Source organism: Amblyomma maculatum, chromosome 3 (assembly GCF_055883805.1).
Source record: "Amblyomma maculatum isolate TAMU_Amacu chromosome 3, ASM5588380v1, whole genome shotgun sequence".
Classification (NCBI taxonomy): Eukaryota; Metazoa; Arthropoda; class Arachnida; order Ixodida; family Ixodidae; genus Amblyomma; species Amblyomma maculatum.
Genome location: NC_139346.1, coordinates 122,102,392 through 122,124,868, shown reverse-complemented (window position 1 = coordinate 122,124,868; position 22,477 = coordinate 122,102,392). Strand labels below are relative to the sequence as shown.

Below are 22,477 nucleotides of genomic sequence, written 5' to 3'. Positions count from 1 at the left end.
GAGCATTCTCATCAAATCTGCGCAGGTGGAGGTAAGGAGTCGAGTAGAGTACTCGACTGGTCACGAATGCATGCGCCAGCCGCAAAGCGTCTGTGCACCGTAACCCCCCGCGTTTGTTGGAAACACGGCGCACCATCCGGCCCACCTGGTCCCCCACCTTGCGCAGTTTTGCTAGTGTTGTATCAGCCCGTCGATGTTTGTGGATAAGGAGACCAAGTACTCTAATCTCATCGTGTTCGGGTATTGGACCGCTGGCCAGGGATAGTTCCATTTTTGTGGTGCACTTAGGCGACGGGCGAATGTGCACAAATTCGGATTTGGACTTCTCCTGTGTACTGAGATGTCTGCTCAGAGATGGAAGTGGCTTCCAGAAAGGCACTCAGCAGATGGTGCTGATCAACGTAGCACAAAAGGCCTATATTTGCTTCTCTTCAGTACAATACAACACACCTAATACTGTGTTCACCTCTATGTAAGAAGTGCTCAGTCATCTGCACACCACACAATACCACATCATACTTTTCGCAAGTTGTTGGCTGCGCACAGCCCAATATCTTTTGCACAGCTCTGCGTGAGTGTTCCTTGCTGCTGCATGCAACAGCTGCTTGTGGGCCTGATGCACTAAGGATGCAGTGTATCTATGCTGCTTCGGAAGCACCGTAGGGTCAGTCTACAACAGTCCATTTTACCAGTCACTCCGAGTTAGGCAGTTTGTAGTCATCTCACTGGTCATAAGGTTGGCTGGTCGATTTTCCCGGGGCACTGCTGTTTTGATCTTCAACATACAGCGAAGATGTGGTGGGGGGACTGGAACACGCGGTGACCATATTCAAGGCAGCGGGTGCATTGTGGTGTCCTGGGGTGATGAGGGTAGCATCGATTGGCCACGCGTCTGAAGTAGAGCGTGTGCAGGACGTGAGAGCCTGCAAATGTGACCAGTGTGGTCTCTGTAGAGCCCATCATTCAGGCGGAAAGTATTTCTGCCTTGTAAGATTCCAGATCAGGCTTTCAGTTGTTTTGTGGATAGTCCCGATACGACACCATGAATAACTATCTTGCAAGAATCCAGCGACGCCACGGTGTACATATTAACGAGGTGTGGCTTGTTGCTTAAGTTTATGGAAGTAATTTGAAGGAGACGCTGGGCAGTTAGTACAGAGTACGAGGCTCTGTTCGTTTCAGATGAAGGGAAATGTCGTGAGTGCAGAGGGGCAGGTCGGCTGTGTCCACTGTCGCCGAAAGATATGATTTCGTCGCATTATGGAGAGGCGTGGATGGCAACTGTACTGCAATCGAATGTCACTCTTACCTTGATCTTAGTGTTGTTGGCATCTACGGCTGGACTGTTGAGTCCAGCCGTAGTATTGGTCCGGTCAGAAATCCTCCATTGCTAAACCTAGGTTGAGGTGCAGCCGCGGACGGCATCTGGAAAATCGGGGCAGCCTAAGGAGTCTGCTGCCCTTAGGCATTGCTTTGGTTCCGGAATCCATATTGGCTGGTGCGGAGGCGATGGGGTGAGCAAGCGGCCCTCCGCAGCTATGGGGCGAAAACGGTAGGGGTAGCAGCGCACAGCGCCTAGGGAGGCCCACGCAGTGTCGGCGGGACGAAATTCAATGCCTCGGCTGAGTGTTACCCGGAGCTTGACAAGGCATGTCCGTTCTGGGTGAAAGCATGTGCGGTTCCGTCCTCAACAGTTGTTCCCAAAACAACTTCGTAAGTTCAAGTTACTTTCTGACTGCAAAATGCAGTTTGTCCCTGCACTGCCCTTGTGTTCCAATTTTGTTACTGTGCCAGTTAAAAAAAAAAAAAAAGTAATTGGTCTTGACACATCGATCACTGCAGTACTGGGATGATGGAATTCATTATCGCCTAGAAAAGAAAGCAAACGCAGGGTCTTTATTATCAGCTCATCTTGACCAGGGATGGCATGATCACATGTATCTGCAAGACCTCAAATTTGTATTCTGTTTTGGAATCGTGCCAGAATGACTGGGTATGTTATTCTTTCTTGCATGTTTCAGACAATGAACATAGTACTCCTTTGTATTATGGCGATGGTCCAATTTTTCACAGTTTATGGAGCTTCACTCTTTTTTTTTCTCTCTCTCTCTCCACTGCACCTTTCCCGAAGGTGAATGCACAATGGCGGACGTGCCTCTGGTTTTAGTAAGTGGCAGCGATGTCTTGCATGTGTCAAAGGCGTAACATTGTAACCGGCACTTGTCTAAACTTGACAGCTGCTTTCTCTGTAGGAGCACTGTGCTGAAGAGATCTTCATGGGGAAGGCAAAAGATGGGAGTGGTTGCAGGATCGGCATCATTCTGGTTTAGATTGCTGTGGCATAGTACATTTTTTCGTCCCGTTGAAGGAGTATAGACGTCAAATTTCTGAATATGTTTTTCTTTCTTCATTAGTATGTATAAGACGCTAGCACACACTGATCACCATGTGACTATTGCGTACGACTTCTAAATAATTTACAGAAGTTCTTTATTCATATTTTTCGGTTTTGGTTTCAACTGTTGAGTGATGGCTTTGATGTCAAAATTCAGTATATCTCCTTCGGGTGCGAATTAAATTTTCTGAAAGTAAAAATTTTTCCTTGTGTTATTCATGATCAGTACACCAGACAGAAGTCAAGTGCAAGAAATTACGCCAAAATTTTCATATTTGAGCCCATTTTATTTGCGTCCACGTTTGTGGACATGGCGCCTCAAAGCTCCTACATGAGTGCAAACACTACAACATTTTCTTGTATTCTCTACTAAGTATGAGGAATGAATAAATGTTTTACTCTGAAAATACCTAAGGTACAGAAGAGTAGCCACTTGTTCAAGGCTTATGAAATAGATAAAAACAGTCATTCTGTGACGACAGGCAAAGAAAAATTCCGCATTTGCGGCAACGAACGCGGCTCTTCGAAGTGCAGCCCTGGTGTCTGTATCGTTGTGCGTTTAGTATGCTCATAACCTGGGGTCAGTGGTTGGTGCCATCATAGCGCGTTGTGCTTGTTGGCAATGGCTCTGCATTGTGAGGCTTCTTTTTGATCTCCTGTGGACCTTCGTTGCTCGGTCGGCCTCGCTTCTTTGGGGGTGCTTTGTTGTGCAAAGCACCCCCATTTCATTTGTGCAAAGAGCAAATGAAACAAAATGCGATATTACTCGCACCGGCCACTTCCTTGTTCTTGTGCGCAGTGGGTAGAGGGACATCAAAAAATCCATCTTGTCGACGCCTCCCATGTACTTGTTGTACTCGAGGATGACTTGAGGGCATTCAATGTCGATGTGTGATTTAGAAGACTCGCTCCACCTTCGTACAGTGCCTGCTTCGCCTAAGCCCATGGCGGTTGAAGCCATGTTCACAATACCGTTGTCATGCCAGCGCACAAGAACAATGTTGCCATTTTCTGAAACCTTCTCATCAGAACTTCCCCTTCCTTCCTTCTTTAATTCTTTCTCAGTTTTCATAGAGCCACGTCAATGGTTTCTTACTCGAGGGAGTGCGCGTGCCTCGTTTTCTTGTTCCTTGTCCTCGTTTTTCTCGTGTGCACAGAACGGTGTCTCGTAACAATATTTTCGGCACTAAGGCGCAGTGTCCACGTTTGTGGATGCGCAATTCTGAGAGCCCACCGAAGCATTCCTTCTTTGCCGACGGTAATGAAATCCAGCATGCCCCTTCTACATTACCTTACTGGCATATTTCACATGACAAATTCAGTTTTTCGCGACCATTTGGAAAGAGAGCACGCGAAAATAAGATCAACTTACTCGCCCCGCCGTAAAACGTGGAGACGTCCATCTTGACTTCTTGTTTACAAACACATTTCGATGTACCTGCAACAGATGGCGCCACATACTTGACAGGGAGGGGCCAGTTGTTTTGTGCGCCGAATTCAAAGGTGGGAACACTCCTTGCGAGCAAGCTACGACGACATTTGGGTCGTGTCCATATATGTGGACGCAGCGCCTGAAGGGGATATGTTATGTGAGGCGTGGAAGAACTGGTATAATTGCAGTTTCATTGTTTTGATCTTCACTGTTTTAATCTGTTACAATGCTAAGAACAGCCTGCCTCAAAAGCGGGAATCACAAAAAATGAAGCAGCAGCACTCCTATTATACTATAGTAGTAGATTTCACAACGGTTTTTTCATGTATGTGTGAGTGGAAAATTGTGAGCGGACAAATTTCATGGCTACTATAAATGTTTCCATGTTATCAAGGCTGGTGTGGGTGCAGCAAGGTACTGTATCTGGTGGCCTGTCGCTAGCAATATTGTCACCATAGTCGTGGCATGCACCGTTTATAGTAGTTCCAGAAACCTTCGCTATGTGGCGATCAGTTGCTTTCAGATTTTGAAAAAAGTGGTTTTAAAGGACCAGTGATAAATTTCAGTTTCATTCCGAGGACTCGCTGTGAATGCTCAAAACGTTTGTTCTATGCATTGTTCGTATTTATCCGCAGTCTTCAGACTCGTGTCCTGGTCCCTGTAAGGCCTGAATATGTGCTAGAGCACACTTTTTTTCTCCATTGTGTTTGCTTCTGTCAAGTGCAGTGTTGTTAAGGTACTGTATCTGGTGGCCTGTCGCTAGCAATATTGTCACCATAGTCGTGGCATGCACCGTTTATAGTAGTTCCAGAAACCTTTGCTATGTGGCGATCAGTTGCTTTCAGATTTTGAAAAAAGTGGTTTTAAAGGACTAGTGATAAATTTCAGTTTCATTCCGAGGACTCGCTGTGAATGCTCAAAACGTTTGTTCTATGCATTGTTCGTATTTATCCGCAGTCTTCAGACTCGTGTCCTGGTCCCTGTAAGGCCTAAATATGTGCTAGAGCACACTTTTTTTCTCCATTGTGTTTGCTTCTGTCAAGTGCAGTGTTGTTAAACATGTTGTTATTGATTTTATGAACTCTTTATTTTGTGACTAAACCCAGTGCAAGCTGCTACTAGTTGTTTTGGTTGAACCTGCCCATGGCTTGATGTTTGCCAACTTCATCTGTGAACAGAGCTATTGCACTTGTATATTCTTCCAGTTGTGGCTTGGTAAATGCTGGGACGAATCTGAGTTGATTATAGTTAGTGCCAAATTGTATGTACCTTGTAGACTAATGCAGTATGGGTAGAAAGCAGGTCTCAGAGAATCCGTGTTTGGTTTGGAGAAGCTTTGTCGGCACCCCTAGTTTTTTATGTCGCAGTGGTCCAAATGCATGGCATATTATAGTTTTACCCATCTGTGAGTGTACTGATGTGACTTTATTGTTCTTATGTGCCTTGTGCTTTGTTTTTATTATCTTTGGCACAACTAATGTGGTTAAAGGAATTTTAGTGTTTAGGTTTTTAACATATTCGCCTTTATTGTGATGTCTACTGCCATAACACTACTTTTGTTCTTTTGTCTTGCCATGCATACTTTAAACTTTGTTTGTTTGGGAATTTGTACTTTACATAGGTGTACCTTTTATTTCACTGGGTGCTCTAGCACTGTTTTCCTTTTTGCAAACTAATAGCTGCTTTACGAGGTACAATAAAAATGAAGGGATACTCTGTATCTATTATTTTTCTGCGTGTATTTTCATGCGTGTACTGTTAGTCACTGTAGGTCACCAGCCTGTATCTTTTTGTAAGTGTTTGCAATAGATAGCTTTTGCTCTATGTTCATAGTTTATTCTCTTTTTTTTTTTTTTGTAATAGTTGGCCATGTTTTGGTCACAGTGTGTTTCTTAAATTTTGCGTTCTTGCTTGGGAGGCGTTCGATTGCACAATAAAAGCAGTTGTCCAAAGATTTTCTAGAAATTTTATCTGGTGGAAATTGTTGTGAACAGACAACAGTTTGGTGTCTTGGTCCGGTACAGTGTAAGCCCACTGCCGTAGTGCACTGTTTTGTCGATTAATGCATGAAACGTGGCGCATTGGTAATGAATATGAGGTAAACAATTTGCACTTTTATGCATCCAGGAAAAAACACACAAACACAGATTCGGTTGAAACAAAATTTTTTGTTCATTCTTGTACTTTACAGATGCCGAAAAAATATGAAAACAAGATGGAGATGCTGTGTATTTACACTGAAAAATGATAGAATGTTTATACAGATGTTGAATATTGACAATGCAGACAATGAATAAACAATGTAACAGTTTTAACCTGTGTAAAAAAAACTATGTACACGAGATCCTTCAGTTTGCCGATATGTTGTCTATGAGATCCTCTTGGACTTGGATATTGAGAGATCTGGATTCACCTTAGACATTGTATCGAGCAAACTGCATGAAGGTGACAGAAGATTGTTGCTCTTCAAAATGCTGGATGTCAAGCTTTTAGAATGTCTTCAAAACAAAATTAAAGGCAGTTTGCTGAAAGCATGACTCATGGCTGTATATTATTGGTGTATGCCTGAGCTGTGTTGTTAATGAGAGGACACGTGCTTCAAAATGTGACAGTATTTCGAACGTGCAGCTACTGTTTGTATAGTCCTACCAAGCAAACCTGTCTTGTTAATGGCGGCCTGTTGGGCGAGCTGGTTAATAACTTGAAAACCTATGTGCATGTGGTGTCCTTTTCCTTCTTGTGTTGTTGTCTTTGTGCCGTAGTGGTTTTCCGTCTTGTTAAGACTGCAGTGAAGGGCTTTGCATTTGAAGGTTATGTGGATGGCAGTTTAAGCTTCAGTGGTAATTTGCTACAAATGAATGTTTTCACGTGAACAGTGATCCACTCAGCTATGAGGTATCTCGGTGGCAGATTACTATAGCTCGCAACTGACTAGCTGACGTTGGAGGTTTGAAGCCACAGCTTTTACATAGTTGTTTAGCAGGACAAAGGTGCTATTCTTGGTAAATATAACAGCGGAATCTCGACAAGCGAGTAACAAAAGTTGCTGGTGGTAATAACAGAGACTGGGGGCTTGAGGTGGATCATTTGACTTGCACGTAAAGCTTGCAGATCCCAGACATCACAAGTCGGTACAATCTAGGCAGTGAACAACCTAGCCTCTCCTGTTCTGTACAAGGTACCCTGAATGCAGTAATTTACTGCTTAAGAGAGCAAGCCTGTCCCTGCTTTGCAGCACACCAGGATGCAATAATATGAAAGTTCATTAAATGAGATGCTTCACAACAGGCTGTGTGCAGTGAACTGACTGGATCTCTGTGCTGTTGTCATCACTTGTCACTTGTGGTGCTTTTGCATGAAAGCATTTTAGCACATGGGGACCGCAGTGGTGACAGTATCTTTGTTCAAGAAGTAGAGCACTGCTGGTCTCTTAGACTATTTTTCGTTTCGTTGCATATGTCAAGCATGTACGTAATGTTACAATGCAGTTCTTGCCATGGGAGCGACGGTTGGGAACCTTGACATTGGCAACTCTGGCCACCGGTTGTGCATCGGGTTTTACACCAGGATTATTGCTCTTCGTAAGGCGGCATATCGGCAGCCTGCTCTAGCTAGACACCGGGTTGATAAAAGATGCTGCATCTTTTGGTGACGAGCGTTTTTCGGACGGAAATGGCGTCGCTTCGCATTCCTGAGGGGGACGAGCCGTACAGCATACCTGTACAAGCTGTCTGTGCAAGGACAGTAGAAGGCACAGTACATATTGAATCATGCTGGCTCTGAACTGTGGGCGTCATCTGATGACTGGATGGGTGCTGCGTTTGTGAGGAATACGCCGCCCGGAGTCGGGTGCGCGTGACGTAGACGGCTACTGTGCACATATTGTCCATTGGTTGCACACACTAGCGGTCACAGTCGATCACCGGTGGTCCCAGGAACAGCCATGACCGCGGAGGCAAGCTCACGACGAGGAACTTTGAAGGCAGGTGGTGTTTGACTTGTCCCTTCAACCTAGGTCGCTGCATGGCTGCTCGGCCGAGGCGTTCCTGGGCGTGATCTTGACTCGGAAAGGTCTGGGCGTGTGCGATACAGCAACCTGGCCGTCCATGGAAGGTGGCTCCTCACCCTCGGGCAGTTCGAGCGTGTACTGCTGCAGCAGGTTGCTTAGGAAGAGAAAGACTTCGGTCTGTGTCAGGTGGTTGCCCAGGCACATGCGCCGACCTGCACAGTACATGATGCGTCTGTTCAAGAGACTGTGCCAAAGTAGCAGAGTAAGCGCGGGAAGACACTATTTCTGTGCTTACTGCCACAACTGCGAAACGTTGCCCCCATGTGTGCTCTACGTTAGTGAGCAAAGTGCAAAATTGTGTCTGCATTCCCGAATGACGCCAACCCTGAGATCAGGAGCGCAGTGCATGCGGTAAGGGAGTTGACGAGAGGACCTAGGTCCATATTCCGAGTTTACGTCGTTTTCAGGAGTGTCGTGGTGGTTTGAAACGTCAGAACCGGAAGTGGCGGAAACCGAACTGACATCCGTTTCCGGTGTTTCCAACAGTGCGGTGACTCGAGGTTAGAGTGAGAACGACACTACTGAAAACAAAGTAATCTCAAAATACGGACCCTGGCCTTCGCCGACATCCTGGAGACATACTCCCGTCTGCAAAATGAGACAATCTCGCCGTCTATGTCTTGCGGGGAAAACCCTCTGTACTGACCATCGCTCTCTGAAGACAAGGTTTGGTATAGTTCATAGGGGTTTAACGTCTCAAAGCGACTCTGCCTGTGAGGGGCACCGCAGTGGAGGGCACCGAAAATTTAGGCCACCTGGGCCTCTAACGTGCACTGCCACAGTACACGGGCGCTTTGCTTTTCGCCTCTACTGAAGAGCTGCCGCTGCGGGGTTTATTAGTCGAGCACCGTAACCACTGAGCTGCTACGGCGAGTGGAATTTGTCGAAGACCGGTCTCGATAGAATAATGCCGATTTTATTCGCTTGCCTTTAGGAACCGGCACACATGAACAATGCGAACGCATTGGCTTGTAAGGGGCAGCTCCATGGAAGTGGGATCATTTAGCAGTGCCGCCTGGTGTTCCGTGCTGAATGGGCTGCTGATATCTCGAGAATGACGGGAACTCACGCTCTCAACCATAGAGTGGTCCAGGGCTTTTACGCGGTCGAAAGAACCGTTGGTCTGCACATTTTAATGTGAAAGCACCCGTACAATCGTCAGAGACGAGCAAAATCTTGCGTTGTCTCGCTAGTTGCCAGAGTAACTGACGCCAGCCATTGTTTTAGAATAGAGGGAGCGTAATCGGCATTGTAGCCCGCATTACCATATCTCCCTAACCGGTAGGGTCCCCCTATTCTAAATTTCGCTATTGTCGAGTCATCGGAGCGGCGAGTGACATAACGATATGCACAACAACATAGTTCAAAACTATGGAATATGTCAACAATAGTAAGTGGCAAGACTTTCCTCTACCATAGTGTTTCTCGAATGGGGGTCCGCGAAACCCAGGACACAAAAAAAGAGTGAATGTCGCCCTATAGTTCTTGTCTGGCGAGACAGTTTTGCGATTCAAAGCTGACTGTAGTTTCTAAAAGCGTAAGAAACTCGAGAAGATCGCGGAAATGGAAAGCGCGCCTGAGAGAACGTTTACGTCGTTGGTTGATGCCGGCATCAAACTCGAGCTCTCGCTTGCATTGTCAGACGAGGTTGCAATGCAAAGCGTCGTCGGTGTCTGACGAGCGAGCAACGTGGTGTTGGGAGGAGTGTGTCGAATCCCCTAAAGCAGCATGCGGTAGCTGTGCGTGCTAGCCCTCCCCCCTCCCTCCCTCCTGGTCTCAAGGGATCCCCCACCTCTTCCACTGGTCCACAAGGTGTGTCCTACACACCCATCGCTGAGAGTCGCTGCACAACCGTATACAAGGTATTTGGAGAAATCCGTCACTAATTGTAAAAATTGGCTTTTGGCGCACTAATATCAGTACTGATGTGACGTCAGAAAAAAAGGTCAATCTAACTAAGGGACAAGATTCTTTATTCTGATAGAATTTTAACTTGCTGCTAGGCGCTTCCCTGAAGTGAGATTTGCACAAGCTTACAATTGTTAATAGAGGCCATATCAGTTTCTGGAATTCAGAAAACGAGATTACCCTCCTCGGCGTCGTGGCGCAACGATGTTCCGCGATTTTGCGCGCAGTTCGAAAGTCGCGCGCACAAAGCGACGCCCGTCAGTGAAAGCATGAGGCGCACGTGACGTTGTACGTGTCTTGGCACGAGCGCTGAGCAGCGTATCGAAGGCGTTGCAGGCGAAGTGGCATGCAACTTGCCGCGGTGGCTCAGTGGTATGGGCGCTGAACTTCTGAGCTAGAGGAGCTGGTCTCGATCCGTGCCACGGCAGCATCGTTTCGATAGAGAGGAAACGCAAGGCGCCCGTGTAGTGTGCGATGCCAGTAAGTGTTAACCAGCCATCACAGCGTATACCTCATGCTTAAATCCCCATAAACGGAACGAAACGTTGGTCACGTGACGCGCGCACTATGGAGTGACGCGATTAGTGGGAATCTAGTGAGATTAGTCGAAAGCGCATAGCCGGCACAAGATTTTGAACTACGCGAGATATGGCCGATATTTGTCAAGGCTAAGCTGCTCAGGAAAAATTTAAAAAAAAAAAAAAAACAGCTGAAGAGATTTTGACCAAGTACCTAGCTCCTGCAATAACTAAAAAGGTAACATATTAGAGTTCAGTTAGCCAGCTTACGTGATTCACCTGTTTTCTGACGCATTACTTTCCATTTTTATCTGAAACGCTTGTTTTAAATAATTAATAGCGGGCGTCTCTGAAAAACTTTATAAATTATTTGTTGATGAATGCCGCCGTAGTACACAGTCGTAAGTTGCGTTCAAGACCCGCTAGAGAGGTGCCCAAAAGTAGCGGCCCTCATTTTTTTTTTATAGATGACTATCCGTTCAAAGTTAAGAAAGGTAACAGATGTCATATGCACATCTCTGCAGAACACATGTTAATTTTCCTCCCCGCCACGCTGTGGCAAAGTGATTATGGCGCTCGACTGCTGACCGTAAGCACACGAAATCAAGTCCCGGCTGCTGCGGCTGCTTTTCAATGGAGGCAAAAAACAAGGCGGCCGTGTACTGCGCGATGTCGGTGCACGTTAAAGAACCTTTGATGGTCGAAATTTCCGAAGTCCTCAAAGTTGTCAGATAACTACGGCGTCTCTCAGCCGAAATCACTTTGGCAGGTTAAACTCTCTAAACCTAAACCTATGTTATTTTTCAATGTAACATCGGTCAACTAGTATGGCTCTGCGCCACCGGTGATGATGATGATGATGATAAGCTCTTTATTTACTCCCAGAGAAGGGGAACCAGCCGAAAGACTGCTTAGAGAAGGTCAGCAGGGATCCCTTGGGACTCGGCGGCCTCCAACCCGGCATCTACAGCCGCGTTTTTATAGAAACAAAACGCCCAGCGCCCGTGTACTGTGCGAAGTCGGTGTACGTTAAAGAACCTTTAACGGTCAAAATTTTCCGGCGCTGTCCGCTACGGTGACCATAGCCTGAGCCGCTTTGGGATGCTAGCGTCAAACGCCGTATACAAACGCAGCTTTGACTGCGCCACCGTGAATGATTCCAGCTCCGAGGACTGTTACTCACCGACAGAGAAGGGCATGAAGTAATCTGGCTTGTGGACGCGTCCGTTGACCAGGAAGCGCTCAGGCCGAAACTCTTCCGGGTCCTCCCACAGATCAGCATCCATGTGGATGGCCCACAGATTGGAGATAACATGCGTGTCTGCCGGGATGCGGTAGCCAGCCAACTCCACGTCGCTGCACGTGCATTGCACACTCGCTTTAAGCCTCGCGTGCGTCTTTGTAGATTTCGAGCAAACATTTTTTGGGTTACTTTACGAGAGGCCACTGTTAAGCTAGCTCATTGCACTCATTCAGAACGAATAAATAAATACCTTCTTGCACAAGGGCTCTAATTAGAGACCAGAAAAGTTGTATGTTGGTTTCTCAGTTGTGATTCGCTTATGTTCTCTACTGGTCTATCCCTGTGTCTCGCGCTGTTCAAGATGACATCTTGCAATCTTATTCGCTCTGTCAGATGTGTCATTAGGTGGTAACTTTTTGATGGGCTCATAATTTGACTCAAAATGTTTGGTATTTAACACTTTTCATTATCACACTGCTGCCGCCCTCCTACTACTCTTGCTCCCTCTCTCTATCTTATCAAGATATTTCAAATAATTCCTGGTGCCATATGAAGTCTCACTATAGACTCACCAGGTTGTGGCGTGGGCGTTCCCGAGCGCTATGACGTTGGCGCGTCGCAGCACCTCAAGAATGGTAGCCTCAGCATAAGGTAGGGAGGGAAGGTCTGCCATGCTGGCAGGCCTGCCGTCATCGTGGGCCAAGTGGGCGTCCATCTCCTCTTGCAGACGCCTCTGGACGTGAGGATGCCGCACCAGAAAGAGGATGGCCCACTCGAGTGTTGAGGTCACGGTCTCCAGGCCGGCGCTGAATATGTCCATCAGGACTTGAACCAACTGCTCCTCTGTGGGCGCAGGGAAGAGGAGAGAATGTCTCTGTGATGGACAGCAATGGACACTTGCAGGAAGGGCAGTGGTGCGCTATGATAGCGTGATTCATCAACACCAAGTTTAAAAAGCCCCCGAATTCGCTTTCCTCGGTTTTAATGTCCGTTGCATCGTCACGCTTTGAAAGTCGTAATTATAAATAACCACGCATGCAGCATATAAGAATCTTAAACCAAAATCTTCACGTCGTAATTCCTGCTAGCCTTTGAGTTTGCCGGTTCGCTTTTCAATCGACGCTAATTAATAGTAGAATGAATGAAATGAGGAAGATACTCTTGGCGCCAGCGCTCTTCCTTCAAATCCAAATGAGGCACCAACACGCCCACATAAGCACTCGTTCTGTACGATGCATTATGTGCGGAATTGCGCTGAATGTGCCGCGAAACGGATAAGGCGTACTTCCGCATTAGTCGGCTATCAGGCTAAGGACGCAGAGACGATCATTCGAAGACGCATGCGGCTCATTTCCTCACCAGAGAAGAACGTGTCCTCCCGCTGGATGCCCCTGGCCTTGTCCCTGCGCAGTTGGACGAGGTACGCGTCCACGATGTCGCGAACGTTGCCCTCGACGTAGGACGAGCGGTGCGCGTCGGCGATGCGCCTGAAGTAGTCGGCCGTCTGGCACCGGTTTCGCTTGATGCGCCGGTAGGCCCAGTTGGAGCCCGGTACGTAGCGCAGCGCCGGAATGAAGTTTACGGGCACGGCGAGCGTGAGTAGCCGGAAGCCTTCCTCGAAGAGCGCGAGCAGCTGCTCGAACTTGGAGTCGCGAGACGAGTACGTGACGCTCATGAGGAATGAACCGAGGATGTTGCTGACGGCGCGCGCGAGCGACCGGCGCACCTGTAGCGAGCTGCCCTCGAACGGCCCCAGCGAGGACAGGAACTCTCCGATGTGCACCTGCGACGGCGTGGCGGGTTACTCACCTGGAGGCGATTGCATTTTTATACTTGCATAACGAACAGCATGCATGATACCAATGCTCAACAAAATAATTTTGCATTCGTCCTCTTACAGTGGACGCCGAGTCACTCGAAATAAATTTGCGTAATAAATTTTAAATAATTTGAAATAAATTTGCGTAGTATGTTACCCGTCTTATGAAGAAAGTTGAAAAGAAAGGCTCGTTTTCATTTTCGTGCCCACTCGTGTGCCAGCTGTGCGCCTAAGAACCGTTTATTTAGTTGTCACGGGACGTATAGTCAATATGCAATATTTTGCGTAAACGAACTACTAAATTAAGGATATATGACTGTGTTACCGTGAAGGCTGGCACAACAGCACTGCAGGATATGTATTGTGCAAGCGTTAAGACGCCACGATTTCTCTAGCGAGTGCTTTCTTATTTAAGGTGTAAAGCTAAATCTTGCATTCAACGGGAAGTCCCGGGTGAATATTTCAGCATGAGACATCAAGCTGCAATTAAGTGCACCCATCTTCGTAGGCATGCTTCATCAGGCTCATCTTCCTCCCAGGTGACATAAGGCGCTTAAGTCGCCTTGGCGATACACATCTAGGGCAGCGGGGGCGTATTAGGGTTTACCATGATACGAATCCGCTGTAGTAAATGTTACGATCACACCAATTGCGGGTAAGCAAAGTGAGGGCGCTGCCACAAATGGGATGCCCAAGAGCTGTCACCGTTCGGACCGTGTCGCACACAATAAAAAAAAAAGGAAAATTTTGGCTGCCGAATAAAGATTCGAGAGACCTTTTGTAGGCAATCTGTGCCAACCTCTAGAAATAACGGCCCGGGGATGAGAGAGACGTACCTGCATCTTCTGCTCCAAGGCGACGCTGCCGGGCCTGCCGTATCGAGGCACGAAGTCCCTGAACACGCGGTGCAGGAAGGCGCGCTGTTCGCGCCACAGTGCGCCCGCCGAGTTGATGATCCCTGCAAAAGGAAAAGAAACCCTAAAGCTGTCGCTCTTCGTATGCATCGGGAGAGGAAATAGGCATTGTAGCGCGCAGCTTGGTATGACCTTGCGAAATCGAAAAAGGGTGAAGAAATATTTGATCCCCCCCCCCTTCTATGGTGTCTCATTGGTAAACTAGGCACACTATTGCCGAGCCGGGGGTTCGGTCCCGACCTCGTATAACGCGGACTAATTTTGATGCAGGCGAAACGCGAGGCGCCCGTGTACTGTGTGCGATGTCGAGGGAATGTTAATGGATCATGTGTGGATAAATGATCCGTAGCGCTCCACTGAGGCATCCTTCATAACCCTGGGGGCCTTTTTAACGTTAGGCTCCATAAACCAAAACAAAACTGCCTGATTTCTGAGAACCTTAACGCTATAATAATGAAAAAGAAAATGCGTGGTTTGGTCCTGCAACCCTGATTCAAAGAGATTCAAGCGTGAATCCTATCAGATATTGCAGAGTAAGGCTTATCGACAAGTTGAAGCGGTGCTAGAGTGAACTCAATGAAGGAGGTGGGTGAATAGATATACCTATATCTTCATTTGAGTTTTCCGAAAAGTGAAACAAACGTACATTCACGCAGATTTGCACCTTTGACATTTTCTTCACGACTAAGCCACATAAGTCTAGATTCTAATGCATGCATCTCGGCACAACCAGAATCTAAACGTATACATATTATGACTCGCGCGATATAACGGATTAGCAGCAAAATAAACCTCGTTATATGGGGCTTAATTAGAGATGACATCGAACGAGGACAGGGACATGCTGGAATCTCGTCAAATTCACATCATTTCAACGCTTGCAGCGAATGCTACAAATGGCTCAACAACATCACCTTTGTGACTTAAATTATTTATATGCAGCGGATAGGTAGCTAAATTGGTTCAGGGACCTCACTGCAGGCTGGGCTACTTCGGTACAAGGACGCATGTGTACGCTTACCCTTTGTAAACCTATATTAGAAGCGTTAACAGAAGTTCTCGGTGCATAGCAGCCACGAACAAGCCAAATCTCTCCATTCAAAGCATGCAGCCACCAAATGAATGGTGTACACTGCAGTTCTCTGCTCGAACTGCACAATGCAGTCCCCAATATCCTGCCGCACAGTCAGGGGGCTAGAAGATTCAGCTTTCGAGTTGGTGGCGCGCGCCGGAAACACTCATTTACTATACAGCCACTCCGCTCTCGGCCTGCACAACGAACTGGATGATACCAACGCTTAACAAAAAATAATTTTGCATTCGTCCTCTTACAGCAAGACGCCGAGTTACTCGAAATAAATTTGCTTAGTCCCTAAATATGTTAGCCGTCTTATGAAGAAAGTTGAAAAGAAAGGCTCGTTTACATTTTCGTGTCCACTCGCGTGCCAGCTGTGCTCCAAAGAACCGTTTATTTAGTTGTCACAAGACGTCTAGTCAATATGCAATAATTTACGTAAACGAACTATTAAATAAATATATGACTCTCCGCAGACGTCATCATCGCTGTGCTACCGTGAAGGTTGACATAACAGCATTGCCATGCAACAGTCATGCAAGTCTCGTTAGCGTTCCCCGGTCCTTTAAGTTACGCATTCTGTTGATGTTATCCACGGCATTGCGGTCTCGCGACACGGTTTTGTGCGTACCAGTGGGATAGCGGCTATCGGACTTGGTCAAGGGTCGTCATGGGACCAAGCGCAGCATTCTGTGCTGCATCATGGACGCGGAACAGCGATCTCTTCCATGTCTGCCCGCTCTCGACATCGGCAGCAGCCACGCCCCCCGCGTCAGCTCTCACTCGTCGCCTTCCGATCGGTATCGCGCGAGGGCCCCCAGGGACGTCCATTCCAAGTCCTCACCGTATCCTTGCAGGAGCTTGGTGAGTTCCGTGTCCGGCCTTCCGGAGAACGCTGCCTGGCTAAAGGCCTGCCGCACCAGCTTAGGGTCGCTGATGACGACGACCCGTTTGGAGCCCAGGAATATCTGGTAGACAGGGCCATAGGTGTGGGCCAGCGCCTGCAGGGTACGGTGAAAGTCCTTGCCGAGGAAAGGCAGGAAGCCGACTAAGGGCAGCCCCCAGGGCCCCGGAGGCAGAGGTAGGCCGCCTCCGGCCAGGAACCGCCGGCTCAGCAGAAACACAGCGACGAACACGGCCAGCCAGGTGGGCAGCGTGGGGCCCTCAGGCCACTGGGAGAGCAGGAGGGACATGCTCTTTGCTGTGTACGTGCTACTGCTACCGGCCTACTTGTGCGGTTATGCGCAGGGGTCGCTCGCTTCTGAAGACACGCGGGTGCTGCTGCTGGCTTCCGAATGGGGAGGCGGGCCCCCTTTTATATGAGCGGGACCCCTCGTCCGAGGGGAGGGCGAGGGGGGAAGTCGATGCCCCCCTGCTTGTACACCCCCCGCGGGGGTCGCCCTCCCATCGCACCGGTCTCCGTCGGCGGCCGCCCGAGTGCCCGCCTTGTTTCCGTTTCTGTGCCGCCGCCTTCCGCTGCCGCAACAAGTGCCACCGGCTTTGGCAGCCCGGCTGCATGCACTGGCGGGGGGCGAGGGTGCTCGCCGGTCGTTCGTTGGCGGTGCGTGTGTGTCTGTGTATGCACGCGAATCTCTGGCTCGCGCCGCTATCTGATTTCCCTCGGCGGTTCAATCGGCGTGCAGGCGTGGGAAGAGAGTGGCGGTGGGTGACTCCTCCTGGTCGTCTTTGCTTTTCCCTGCGCTTATTTTTTCCCGCCATTTCCAGCACGCTCGAAGTGAGCCAGGGAAACTGCATGCGCGCACGCCGCTCACGAAACACTATTGCGCCCTGCTACTGGCAGATTTCTCCTTGCAAAGCATGACGTTCTGGCAGATCAGTGCACTTGACAGACTTGACTGGGACCACTGACACAGTTCTTAAGTGGGAAGCGCGGCCTTGTGTGAGCTGCACTTGACCATGGCTCTGATTCACCGGAGAAGGCCGGTAGCCCAGGGCAGGGTTGCTTTGGAAAGCAGCTCAGAATGTTCAAAATATAGTGCGGAACGCGTGAGCAAAAAGCTAAGGTGTTTGTTTCAATTGGTCGATTTCTGGCTGTGGTTCTACAATGGCTTGTGCCCACGAATTGAACGCGTTGAACTATATGTCAACTCGCTGATTGCTTAAATGCTTATGTTAGCACATCAGCACTGGAAAAGATTGGGTTACATCAGCATAGTACTCGGTAATTCTTGCTGTTCATTGAAGAATAAGACTACGAATAGTACGGCATCCATTTGATCAGCATAAAAAATATAGCAGCAGGGAACTTTCACACACGCGGTGTAAGGGTACACGAACCACGAGGAGGAGGAACCAGACTCGAATCTCAAGAACAGCAGGTTCAGTCGCTCTGCTGCGATTACCCGTTTCTTGTCCAGAGTAGTTGAATGCAAGCGTGTTGTTCTCCGCGATGGTGTATATGCTTACAAGTGAGCGTATGATACTTTTTATTCTGTAATTGTAAAGGGGTTCTTTGCTTCCAGTATTTCGCTGCCTTGGTATTCAAAGCTGCCTTGGTATTTGTAGAAGTGTATCTGTGCATGACACGCAAAAATTTCTCCTTTTCTTTGTTATTTCTTCTTAACACTGTTTTTGCCCATCCTGCTTGGACCAAAGAGGTCTGCAGTATCATGTAAATAAAAATAAATAAAAATAAATAGGCGTGCGCAAGGGCAGGGGGGGAGGGGGGGGTTGCAATCATCTAAGGGGCGCGCCAAGTCTGCTCCCAGGTTTCTTTTTTACAATACTGTGCGGTCGAGGACTCTCGGCATTGCGTTCCAAGTACTTGCGACCTTTACGTCCAGAAAGCCAGGGGCTCTAGGAACTGTTGTGAGAACGTGACGTCTCGTCATTTTCAATAGTACAACAATAGCGAATCTTGTTTCCCTTTGTAAGCGCACAATGTTTTATATAGGTTGTCATTCCGTCACATCAAAATAAACGTTTTATAAACATTCCTATGCTTTGCATTGCGCTTTGTCCGATTGGGGTCTTGTCTGGGGGGGGGGGGGGGGGGGCAGCGGTGAAAATTAGCTCTCCCTATGATTCAAAGTGCTTTTTAAGCTCCTCGTTATTGCTGCAGAATGCAGTGTCAGCAGTTTTTGGTTGTAGTAGTCTGGCGACAAAAGTAGTTAATCGTGCCAACAATTTTCGCCGTGAGTGGTCACTCCGGTGAAAGATCTCAAGAGGAACTTACCTTCGTTCCGTATCTCTTGTCTGCATCCGGGTACGCACCGCGGATCACGTCATGTGTCCCACGAGGGCGTCCTCCACTTTTGTCTTGCATTTCAGCAGTTGCGGAAGGCAGCTGGCCGCTCGTCTCTTTCGCTTTTTGGAAAGCGGGGAAAAAAATTCGATAAATATTTGACTGCAGGCAGCGCGACGGTGTCAGTGCAAGGAAAATGGTTAGGATCGTACTCTCCCGACATCCGGCCTAGCTCTGTTGAAGAAGTAGCGTCTTAGCGCTGAAGCGTGTCACTCTTATTACGTACGTCTCCCGCTTCTTCTTTGGCCTGTTTTCGTTTTTCGTCCCTACCAGCTCAGCGTTTCGTACTTTGTAGGGCGCCTCGCTGGTTCTCCAGAGGCTTTGCTGTTGCCGCACAGGTCGATGCGTGAGCCTGGTCGCGTACTTCCCTGGAAAAGTACCGTGCGGCCAGTGGAAAGTAAGGCTGGCCCCGGGGTGGTGGGCGCAGCAACCTTGGAGCGGCGGACGTACTTTCGTTCTCGATCCGAGCCGCTTAAAGAGCTGCGGCTGCATCCATCTCTTCTTCTCGCTTTGTCTTTCTTTTTTTTTCCATCGACGCCGCCTCCGGCGCTTCCTTCCGTGCATAGTTGGGGGTGATTCCTTGTTAGGTACTGCAGCGGGAGATCCCATCTGGTCCTCCTGCTCTGCGTATGTGTTCTCATGGAGTGTCATTTCGGCAGGAGATCAGTAGGTCTGGGGCATCCACAACGCTGTTCTGCGAAGAATAACCACCCGCGGCCATCTGGAAGTGCTACCCTGCTGTGTTCCTTTCTTACCCTGGACGTTGCGTTGAGCACTGGGCTTTGCATTCCGAAAGTCTGAATCCACTTCTATGCTTGTCGAAGGACTCTTCGTTGAAATAGTGAAATCGTATGTTTTTGTATGCATGTCGCATCTTTTAGGATTGCCTATGATTCATGGTTGCGTGATTTTTGAAGAGCCAGTACATGACCTTAATGAGTCATTTCTGGACTTTAATGTCATTTCAGTTTTGCAGGGCTTTTTGTACGCATAGCTTTCAACTTCCAAAACAAGATTAACTCAATGTTGTGTTGGGCGGATATTAATGGACGTAGGATTCATAAAAGCATAAGTAAACAATAGCCAAAACCACCCAGCATGAAAAGTCAATAGAATGTCGCAGCATATATGAACCACTGACGAACAAAGGTTAAAACCCTCAATGTTAATGGTTTGATCCTCTTTCACAGCTCAACTCTTAATGGTCTGTTGTGCATTATTGTATCGTTTACAACAAATGACGCCATCATAAGAGATCCGTAATCACTGGCGTCATCATAGATCATGTAACCAGTTGTCATAATTATGAGTCATACGACATAAATTGTCATTCTGTCGTAGAGAATTAAGCCCGGGCTTTTTCACATGACTATCAGGTCTTTACACAAAAGTTGGTCATCATGACTGCCTTCCTTGGATATCAGAGGGCCCCCTTGAAAGGTGACGCCGCGCTCTCCTTGGAACGTAAATATTCTGATAATAGCTGGGAGACTCTGGCAGACCAGCATTTAGATTTATGAACAGCCATCGGTACCTGCAGATCTTCCTGTACGTGCGCAAAGCGAATAATTTCTGCGAGCTGTTTGCCGTTACCTCGTTTGCTGTCCGACGGCAAGCGACCACAAAAAGCCGTGCTCTCATATACGACGGGCGTGCGCGAACGTAGTGGCTTGTCACGCGCTGCACGGGCAGGCTCGGTGTCTCGGCGACGTGTTCAGAATCGATGGCTGTTCAGACGTTCCTCCCGGGCAGGGCGACGGGCGGTGTCGAAAGGCGCGTGCGGCCAGAGCCGCTTTGTCGGTCAGATTGGCCGCGTGCTTTCTGGAGCACTTTTGCAGTGCGGCCTGCAACAACGACGGTGCGTGTTGCAGCGCCCAGGTGCAAGGACCTGGCGCCGCCCTCCCGCGCCGCGGGGGCCCCGCCGGTCCACGGAAGGGCTTCACTGCATGGGCCGGTCTTCACGCGCGCGCTCCGAGCTGCTGCCGCTGGTTTTTCGGGCTGCTGTTCCCTCTTCCTTGTTTCCGGACGGAAGAGGAAATGTCCGCATCTCGACCGAAGAGGGTGTGTGTGTGATCATGATGCAGAAGCCTGGGAAGGGGGGGGGGGGGGGGTGCCCGACCATCGTTTCTTGGTTTTTGTCGCCGCGAGCGGAGGTGCGTAAGGCTATGTGTACACTTCTCGCTTCTCTACCTCTCTCCTTACTCAGCTCTCCACGGCGCGATCAGCTGTGCGAGGAAAGCCGCGTACGGATCGGTCAATGACCCCCCTGCGTTTGCGTCTTGGCCTGTGTGTGTGTGTGTATAGCCGGCCGCGGCCGGCTCGATAGAAGGACGAATTTGGCTGCGTTTTTTACGACAACCGATCGGACTCGCAAACCCTCTCTTTTCAGCGTAGTGCGGCTGCAGTTAGCTGTGTTTAGAGTCAGCCCACACGTGCGCTTTTTGCAGCTCGCGGAAGGGCCGTTTATTACCGGGCATCGTCAGGAGGCTGTAAGTTTTCCTTTGTAGAGCACAACTGCCGGAGCAGATTAGCAGGAACTACCACGTTATACCTTGGGCAGGAAGCTCGGGTTCATTGTGTCGGCAACGCCACGTGAGTTTGTTCTCCTAATTTTTAGCCATCTGGGTGTAAAAAAGCAAGGTTGACTGATCCGAGTCCGTGCATATTGTGCAATAGTGTTAAACTTACTCTAGTCTTGACTTACAGCGAGTGAAGCTTAATTTGGTCGGCTTGGTTAATAGGGTTTAACGTCCCATAATTATGCAGGCTATGAGAGACGCAGTGAAGCTTTCGGCAAAGTGAGTGGGGTCGTGTAGCACATTCACCCAATATGGAAGTGCTTTTGCTTGCACGTCGGGTCCTCCAATTTTCGCGAGTGAGACGACTCCTCTTCGAGAATATCAACCAGCTGGACATCCCCAAATTTAAATGAGTGAGCTTTTTTTAAAGATTGAGAAACGACGTCGGAATCGGTGGCGTCCTATTCTAACTACCGAGGGGGAGCAGTGCCTAATTAAGATTTCGCTCTTGCACAATCGCAGCGTTACCGCATTGCCTGTAAAACGGCATCAATAGTATGGCCTACTCATTACCAGCCACAAGCGACCATTAGTGTTGGAGGTCTGCGTGGCGCAGAGCTAAGCACGTCACCTGTGCAAGAACTCGGGCTAGGTCTTCTACGTCCTGTTACGCACGCTTACAGGTTGCACAGTGCGCAGCCCCCATCAGACATCATCCGAGCTTCCGATGCCTACTTTTCCGAACATTCTACAGTATACAGCGTTTTGTGCAGTCTGCGGTTCTTCGGGACAGCGCCCAATGTTCACTGCCTTGAGACTGACAATTCTGAGTGGGCTTCGGCAGTTGCAGCTGCCAATTTCTAGTGCTGGGCGGTATACTTAGCAAAACGTCGTATTTGGGCGATCTGCATTTCTGACATATCTTCAGTTTTGTAGTTTTCAGCGCGCAGCACTTGCGTCTCCAACAAGGCCTGCGCTCATGCATGGTAGGGAACACTTACCATTTATCAAAATTTCTTCATGTACAATGATCCTGGACTTCCATCATTAACTGTGGGTCTTAGCTGCTCTTCACAGTGTGGCGGAGCCTGCTAGGTGTTCTGCCTCTGATACGTACCTCACTAATAGCAAAGGCTGCAACTCACTTCACTGACGATAAACAGTTCATTCAGGGTAGCTGTCAGAGCTTCTAGCTAGCTCTCAGACGTATTAATGATTAATACGCCAACCAGGAGCTGGCTGAAGCCTTTGCTATGATCTATATATTCTTCAGCTTAATACAGGCTTAATAAACAGCCTTCATCGGCGGAAATGTTAAGC

General features: G+C 48.5%; 2 protein-coding genes across 2 annotated transcripts in view; one reads left to right on the top strand and one right to left on the bottom strand.

Annotated features, from left to right (window-relative positions):
• The window catches only part of LOC146195895 (rRNA methyltransferase 1, mitochondrial-like), a 113,157-nt gene extending 106,112 nt beyond the window's left edge, over positions 1–7,045 (top strand). Inside the window, exon 11 of the transcript XR_014706052.1 lies at positions 6,019–7,045. The gene's annotated coding sequence lies outside the window, so the exon portion shown is untranslated. The remainder of the gene's footprint in view (positions 1–6,018) is intronic.
• Positions 7,046–7,572: 527 nt separating this feature from the next.
• Positions 7,573–16,568, bottom strand: LOC146195894 (cytochrome P450 18a1-like). The gene is made up of 6 exons (XM_084596297.1): positions 16,218–16,568; positions 14,221–14,342; positions 12,925–13,348; positions 12,138–12,408; positions 11,506–11,678; positions 7,573–8,048 (listed from the first exon to the last, which is right to left on the bottom strand). Exons 1-6 carry the CDS (start codon positions 16,564–16,566, stop codon positions 7,834–7,836), a joined length of 1,554 nt encoding a protein of 517 aa, XP_084452423.1. The 5' UTR covers positions 16,567–16,568; the 3' UTR covers positions 7,573–7,833.
• Positions 16,569–22,477: the final 5,909 nt, after the last annotated feature.